This window comes from Nannospalax galili, unplaced genomic scaffold (genome assembly GCF_000622305.1).
Source record: "Nannospalax galili isolate Female #2095 unplaced genomic scaffold, S.galili_v1.0 scaffold1626, whole genome shotgun sequence".
Taxonomy (NCBI): Eukaryota; Metazoa; Chordata; class Mammalia; order Rodentia; family Spalacidae; genus Nannospalax; species Nannospalax galili.
In genome coordinates, this window is record NW_008354162.1 from 156,328 (window position 1) to 165,031 (window position 8,704).

At 43.8% G+C, this 8,704-nt stretch overlaps 1 protein-coding gene across 4 annotated transcripts in view; it reads left to right on the forward strand.

Annotated features, from left to right (window-relative positions):
* Positions 1-4,735, forward strand: part of Ninl (ninein like) — a 137,830-nt gene extending 133,095 nt beyond the window's left edge. For all 4 annotated transcript variants that reach the window (XM_029555057.1, XM_008851175.3, XM_017802730.2 and 1 more), the window contains one exon: positions 3,839-4,735. In XM_029555057.1, the coding sequence (XP_029410917.1) occupies positions 3,839-4,030 (192 nt within the window). In that variant the 3' untranslated portion in view covers positions 4,031-4,735. The remainder of the gene's footprint in view (positions 1-3,838) is intronic.
* The last annotated feature ends 3,969 nt before the right edge of the window (positions 4,736-8,704 follow it).

Sequence of the window (8,704 nt, forward strand, 5' to 3'; positions counted from 1 at the left end):
TAAACTTGCTTTTTAAAAAAATTTTTATTTTTTTATTTTATGTGTATGCATGTATTGCCTGCATGTAGGTCAGTGCACCCGTGTCCTGCAGTGCCCACAGAGGTCAGAAGAGGCTGTCAGATCCCCTGGGACTGGACTTAAAGTTGTTAGCTGCCATGTGGGTGCTGGGATTCAAACCCAGGTCTTCTGCAAGACCAACCAGTGCTCTTAACTGCTGAGCCATCTCTCCAGCCCCGTAAAAGTGATTAAGGAAAACACTCAACATCAGTCTCTGACCCCCACACAATGCACACATGTCAACAGGCACCCACATGCATACATGTATACACACAGACATACACAAATGAAACACAAAGACTCAGTTTTTGTTTTGTTTTTTTTTTATTTATTTTTTTTAGTCTTTATGTTTTTTGTTTTTTTTGTTGTTTTTTTTATTTTTAAAAATGATTTATTTAATAACAACATACTTAGAAGAAGCATATCATTACAACACAATTGACATATTCAATAACATTTTCCTGAGGTAGGATGCATCTCTTTCAAATTTGGCTGTAAATTTTTAGGTTTACAGTTGAATTATTACAGTTATACAATATTGTACTCAGTATAAACCCTATAAGACATAAATTAAATGATGTTTTAACCTTTAAAAAGATCTCCATTTCATTATTAAAATACACAGTTTCATATAGAAAAATTCTTTTTCAATGCAATTGACATTGGATGTTTGCACATGCATTTCTAATCTCTAAATATCTGATTATTACTAGTCACAGTTGGTTACTTTCTGAGCTTCTAGGCATCTGAGCATGGATATAAAGTCATCAGGTAGATTTCAATGGTAATGTTTTTCACATCTACTAATTATTGTTTTTTAATCATTATTTTTTTAATTTTTTTTTTCATACAGAAGAATTCATTCCAAAGCAATTGACATTGAGACGTTTTCACATGCATTTCTAATCTCTATATACATGACTATCACTGGTCACAGTCGCCCACCTTCTGAGCTCCTTGGCATCTGAGCATGAATACAAACTCGTCAGATAGACAGCCTTCCTCTCCCACTAGAGGCTCCATACTCTGCCATCCCTGTCACTGTCCACTGTGTTGTCAGCACCCTCATCCATTCCCCCTGTCTGCCCTTCTGGTAAATCTAGTCAGCCAGAGGTCCCTGTTCCAGGAGGGTCAGCTGTTCCTCATCTACGGCAATCCATTGTCAGTATTCCTTTGGATAGAATTGGGGTCTGCTGTTCATTTTTCCAGTAGTATGTTGTGTTACTGTCTGGAAGAGCCTTTATCTATCCTAGCCAACAACTCGACTGAAGGTATCGCCTGTCTGGCTTTGTTGTTTGTCGAGTAACTTTTAGTTGTGTATATGTATGTTCTTATATTATGTTGGCTCCTTTAATCTTTGGTTATACTTCCATCTTGGGTGTTTAAGGACATACAATTGGACCAGATAAACTGATTTGTTTTTACTCTTGAGGTCGTTAGAGGATTTGTTCCTCAGGGGTCCCATGGGGTTGGGAGGAGCCCCTGGCTCCTTTCTTTTACCAGCTCCATCCATGTGAGGATAAGTCAAAGGTCCTGCTCGACCATTGTTGGCTCCTCTTGGAAGCATGGAGGAAATGATTCCTCCGTGTTGACCCTCCTCTTTATAGACTGGACACTGGCTCAAGTCCATCTGGTGGGGTTTCCCTGTAGCCCCAGCTGGCCTGGAACTTGACCAGGCTCCAGGCTGGCCTCAATCTTACAAATCTCTACCTGCCTCTGCCTCCTGATTGCTAGGATTAAAGGCATGCACCACAACTCCCCACTTGGCAAAGTCTGAGGTTTTATAATGGCCTTTGAAGTTCTACCAGTGGAGTCCTCTTCCTTTACCTTGCTCCCCACCTCAGAACTCTGAGCCCATCTGCCTCCCTGTCATGGATGTCCTATGTCAGAAACATAGATGGACACATTAGTGCCTTTATCTTTTTTTTAATTTTATTTTTATTTTGTGTTTTACCTGTATGTAAGCGTAGCCATGCATGCAATGCCCACAGAGGCTAGAAGGGAGCATCAGATCCCCTGGAACTGGGATTACAGGCAGTTAGCTACCATGTAAGTGTTGGGAACTGAACCTGGGTCCTCTGCAAGAGCAGCCAGTGCTCTTAACCACTGAGCCATCTCTCCAAGCCCCCATTTGTGTCTTTCTACAGTGTTGAAATTTATTGCATTACAATGATAAGTTCACAAGCTACTACATCAGTTTCCTTGGCTACAATTTGCCAAGTAATTCTGAATTCCCTTGACAGGCCAGCCATTGGTGATCTCAGGTTCTTTTACCCCAATCTTAACTACTTTTAACTCTGATCACACATTGTCCTTCACACAATAATAAGCAAATATGTAGATTATAGAATAGCTAAGAAAGGGTTAAGGAAGCTGCAGGGTTCAGAGGCTGTCTGGAAGTGAGAGACAGAGCTGATAAGGATGAGTGGGGGCAGGGAGGACAGAGAAGTCCTGGAACAGAGCTGGACAGTGCAGGTATGTCAAGTGCAGATAGATGCAGGTTAGGATAGAGACCATTTCAAGGGTCATTTTAGGGCAGCTAAGTGTCCTGAGCACGAGGAGCTACACTTGAACTGGAGTCCAGGAACAGAGGCAGGAGTCCTCAACTGTGTCAGTTTTCCTGGGTGAGGCTTGTACTGAATGACCAAGTGACTAGATGCATGCCTGCCACATTTCAGTCTGAGTACTCATTGTTCAAGTCTCCGGTGGGAGGTTACCTCTGGTGTGCCTGATAAGCTCACTTGTCTGGTATTTCTGGTGGGATTTGCATATATACAGGTGTCATGTTTATCATTTGTGTTTCCTGCTGTGGTAGCAGATGGTGGTTGTTTACTGTGTAAACAAGATGTGGCATTCTTGACCCACTCACCTCAGGTCAAGACTGTTGCTTTATAAAATGGGAGTCCTTCAGGGCTAAACACAGCCAGGAAGCTTCCATTTACATAACAGAGTAAGTCACAAGTCTAACCTGCTCTCTTCACTCCCCTCCAACAAGTCTCTCCAACCACAGCTCTCCCCAAGCACCTGGGGGCCACAGGGCCCTTGTGCACATTCTTTCCTCTGCCTGCAGTGTTCATGCCCAGCTTTGACTTGCTCCTAGGCCTTAGTCACATGTGTTCAAATGTCCTCTTTGTTCACCCCACATAAATGGTACACACCCTTGCTGGTTCCCCAAGCCTCCTTTGTTACAGTGAGTTCTGCCCTAGAGGCATTGCCTACCTGTGCATAGTGGGAGTGCTCGATGTGCTCTCAGTGAATTTAATGTGACTTCATGAAGCCCAATGCTCAGATCCCCATGACTTTGGCTTCTGACTGATCAGTCTGTGTTTCCATCACTGAAACCTGACTTGCCATCATGTATGTGGTGACCTGACCTGCTCTAGCATCTGGCTACAAGGGCAGATGAAGTGACTCAGTGTGTCCTGCATGGCATCCCAGCAGCAGAGCACATAGACATGCACCAAGCATTTTGAAGACTTGAATATTTCATTGTTTCACATTGCACTGAATAGCAGGACTTTTTTGAGGCCTGCAGATTCTAGACTTTTTCATTTCATGGCAGAGGTTATGATAAAATTGTCTTAAGTTTTCTCCACTACATAGTTAAGCAGATTCTTACTTTCCTCCATAATGCCATGAAACAAAATTACCATGGTATCTAGTATGTCTGTCAGATCCCAGGAACCCCAAGGGTAGGGTTGGAATGAAGGTAGAAGGATGAGGGGCAGGCTTAGCATCCTGTAGCAGTTCACAGTGGAGTGTGGCTTTTCCTCCTCTCTAGTTCGAAAAGAACACAAAATCTGATCTGCTGCTCAAGGAACTGTATGTGGAAAATGCTCATCTCATGAAAACTCTTCAGCTCACAGAAGAGAAACAGCGAGGTGCCGAGAGGAAAAACCACATCTTGGAAGAGAAAGTTCGTGCTCTCAACAAACTGATCAGTAAGATTGCCCCTGCATCACTCTCTGTGTAAAGACTGCTTGTTTTCCTAGTTCACTTGAAGGAACATCTTTTAAGATGATACAGCTCAGATGCCGTAATTTTCAATGGCTCACTTGCCATGTGCCTTCAGAAACACAAAGGTTGAGATTCCTTGTTTACCCTACAACCATTTGAAAATGTCCACTGTGTGCTGGGCACTGGAGAAGCCAGTGTGGCACAGCAGACTGTTGTGGTTAATGGTCTTGGGTATCTTCCTCAATCAAGTTTCCAGCTTTAATAGTAATGAGAAGGACTCTGGAGGCGCTCATCAAGAACAACTAAAAGAAAGTGGTTAAATACTTTCAGTGTTGTCCTTAGGGCTGGTAAGACTGAAAGGCAGAGTCAGGGCTCTGCATGCTTTACCATTTCACTGTCCTGCTGTAAGCTGTATCACTAGAGCTCTCCATGTTGGACAGTATGTGCTCCAGGAAGGGGGTACTCCCTGGGCATTCAGGCTGCTGCCCCTAGAGATTGGGAGGAGGATGGTGTCACAGAGCCTGTGGAGGCTGTGGGCTCAGGGATGGCAGTATTCATTGCAAGTGCAAAATGTTGTCACACTGGAAATTGTACATATTTTTTTAAAAGGTAAGTTTTATACTCAAATAAATTATGGCCATTTGGTTTACCAGAATATTACTGTTCTATGAAAAGTCGCTGTATTTATAATAACTTTTCTATTAAAACTGACTTAACTCTTTGGGTTTTTTCTAGTTTTTTAAAGTCATAAAGTATTTTATACATATGGAAAATAGTTTTATAAGAACCACCCATAGGCTGAGGAGATGGCTCAGTGGATAAAGCACTTGCTATGCAAGCCTGAGGACGAGTTCAGATCCTCAGAACCCACATAAAAGTCAGGCGGGTGTGGTGGCTGCCTGTAATTCCAGCACTCAGGAGGCAGAGACATGGGGTCCCTGAGGCAAGCAGCTAGCTAGACCAGTTCAATAAGAGAGCATGCCTCAATAAGTAGAGATCAAGCCAGGCATGGTGGTGCACGCCTTTAATCCCAGCACTCAGGAGGCAAAGGCAGGCGGATCTCTGTGAGTTCAAGGCCAGCCTGGTCTACATAGTGAGTTCCAGGACAGCTGGGGCTACAGGGAGACCCTGTCTCAAAAAGACCAAAAAAAAAAAAAAAAAAAAAAAAAGTAGAGATCTGTCAAGGAAGACACCCTATGTCAACTTCAGACCTCTACCTGCACCTGCATACCACATGCATACCTACAACATATGCACACACAGGTGAACATGAGTATAAACACATATACACACACTACACACATATATGTATGTAGTTTTCAAAAAGAAGAAAAAAGCAGCAGCCATCAGCTGAATCTATCTAAGATGAGATCCTGGTGTAACCCTGTAGTTAGTTGGAAGAGGAGAGGAAGAGCCCACTCTATGACTTTCAGGCCCCTTCCTCTTCCTCTTCCTGGGGACACCTGTTCTGCAGCACATCAGCTCACCTGTGTTGGTGCTTACCATACATGCGTGTAGGGGAACAACTTGACAGCACTATGGAAAGACCCATGAGTGGAGTAAACAGAAGTATCAGTTTGGGGATAGGAAGACTTAACACTGTGAAGCTGAAAGTTCTTCAAAGATCATATCCTTCCAATAAAAATATAAACAGAGCTGCATCAGTGGCACATACCTTTAACCCCAACACTTGGGAGGCAGAAGCAAGTAGATCTCTTGAGTTCAAGGCCAGCTAGTAGACATAGCACATTCCAGGACAGCCAAGGCTACACAGTGAGACCTGGTCTCAAAAAAAAAAGGGGGGGGGCGGTTCCCTACTCTGGTCAATGCCTCACCCGCAGAATGGACACTTGTAAAGTTTATAGAATCTAGCTCTACCAACCTAGTTTGTTACACCAGCATAGGCATTGTCAAAGCTCCCAGCACCTACACTTCTTTGTTTGCTTTGGGCTTCTAACTGGAACTGAAGTAAAAGGAGATGAGGAGCCTGGGGATATGGCTTAGTTGGTAAAGTTCTTGTTGCACAAGTATAAAGGCCCAAGTTCAGATCCCCAGAACCCATAAAAAGCTGGGCATATGCCTTTAATCCCATTTCAGGAGAGGGAGACAGGAGAATCCCTGGAGCTAGTTGGCCAGCTAATCTAGCTGAATCAGTGAGCTTGAGGTTCAGTGAGAGATCCTGGCTCAAAAAAATAAGGTGGAGAGCAATTAGGTAGATACCCAACTTGACCTCTGGCCTCCATATGCATTAGCACCAATATGTACACACACACACACATGCACGTACAAAGTAGATTGGTTAAAGACCTAAAAACATAATCAGCAAACTGACATCTATAGAAAACTGCCACCCCCCCCCAACAGTAACAGTAGTAAGTGTACACCTGTAACATTTATCATGATAGACCATGCTTGGGGCCTTAATACAAGTCTCAAAAAAAAAAATCAAAGATAATAATCATAATGATATCTACTATCTTATGCTAATTTATATTATTTTTTAAATTAAAAAGATAATGTGCCAGGCGTGGTGGCACACGCCTTTAATTCCAGCCCTCAGGAGGCAGAGGCAGGCAGATCTCTGAGAGTTCAGGCCAGCCGGGTCTACATAGAGAGTTCCAGGCCAGCTGTGGGGAGACCCTGTCTCAAAAAAGACAAAAAAAAAAAAAAAAAAGAAAAGATAATGCAAGAGGTTGGGCATGGTGGCTCACACCTTTAATCCCAGCAGTTGGGAGGCACAGAGGCAGGTGGCTCTCTGTGAAATGGAGGCCAGTTTGGTCTACATAGTGAGTTTCAGGCCAGCTGGGGCTACAGGGAGACCGACACACACAAAGCGACCTTCTGGAGATGGCTACTTTTGCCAACTAGATTTAGTTCTATCCACTTGCTAGTTAACATATATATATATAATGTTTTATACATACAGTTAAGTCAAATTAGAGCCCAAAACCAGAATATTAGTTGAAGCTTGTAATCCCAGCACTTAGGAGGCTGAGGCAGAGCATTACCAAAGTTTCCAGGCCATTCTGAGCTACATAATGAGTTCCAAGATAGCCTGGACTACAAATGACACCCTATCTCAAAAAACAAAAACAATAGCTGAAAAGCTCCAAATATTTGGAATCTGAACAACACATGAAACAAGAGATCAGAGGATATATTAGCAGAGTACAGATCAGTCAGTTTTCTGTCACTGTGACAAATACACAAGAGAATCAGTAAGGGAAAAGGTTTATTTTGGCTCAGAGTATCAGAGGTTGGTTTCAGTTCAGTAGCACTTGGGACCTGTCGTGGCACAGTACATCATGGTGGGAATGTAGTGGGAAGTTTGTGTTCATGGCAGCCAGGAAGTGATGGAGAAGGGGCTAGGGTTCAACTATCCCCTTCAAATGTACTCCATCAGTGACCTAACTTCCTTCTATTGGGTCCACCTTTTAAAGGTTTCAGCACTTTCCAGTATTGCTAAGCAGAAAACCAAACCATTAATACATGAGCTTCAAGGGACATTCTAGAGCCAAACTATGGCAGAGGTTGCTGCCCGACTTCCCTCTGGGTGTTCTGCATGAGCAGACAAACCATATAATATATTTTATGTGAGTTTATTAACTTACAAAGGAATGAGTACCCAGTGCCTAGCCCCACACCTCGACTCAGAGCCCACCTTATCAGACCGTGTCACGCCCATAGTCACCGCTAGCATTCGCTCACACCTCCGGGGCCAGCGATCACCCCAGGTCCACAAGAGTCAGTTCATTCTGTCCTTAAACTGCTGAGCAGCTGGCTGTGCATCCCCCACACCAGTGCGCTACCTGGAGCTTGTGGCTTCCATCCCAAGATGGCTCCCAGCAGCCCCTTTTTGTAGTCCATGCTCCGTGTTAAGCTTGGAGGAACCAGCCAGTAGGAAGACACTCCACCCCTTTCCTCCGCTCTTACAATCTTCCCATACATCTTCCACTAAAGTCCCTGAGCCTTGGAGGGGGTAATAGGTGTAGGGCGATCTCTCTTGTATCATGGCAAGATAGTGGCTTCTTGGGCCTCCCCATTAGTCATCTTTAGGCTGTGGCCACTGATCTATCTCAATAGTGTTTCTTCTACTGTAAAGACAAATGGGCACTTGGGAGGCAGAGGCAGGTGGATCTCTGGGAGTTCAAGGCCGGCCTGGTCTACATAGTGAGCTCCAGGACAGCTCGGGCTACAGAGAGACCCTGTCTCAAAAAGATAAAAATAAATAAAGACAAATGGAAGGAAGTAGACACATTTAAACAAACATGAATAAATACAAATGCCTAAACAATATCCCAGTAGGTGTACTATACTCATTAAATAATATACTCACGATGGCTTCTCCACTAGGGCCTGTAGCCTGTCTCGACACAAGGCTTTGGCCTGGTCTACAGCACCAGATGTGTGTTTCACCCCTAGGAGCAGGCCTTATCCAATTAGAAATTTGTCAGTTGTACGTGTGTTGATCAAGCCATTACTGCACCTGCAGGTATTGCTTGGCATGTCCATAGTGTGCAACACGCAGGTGAGTGGAATTACAGGGGATCCTTTCTTCCCCAACCATCCACATCTATATGAACATCATCCATCCGGTGGCACAGAGGGTTTTTTTCTTTTTTTTTTTTTTTGGCTTTGTCTCAGTGTACAACTGACATTAATGGCAATAGCCTTGGTGAATTGGAGAACC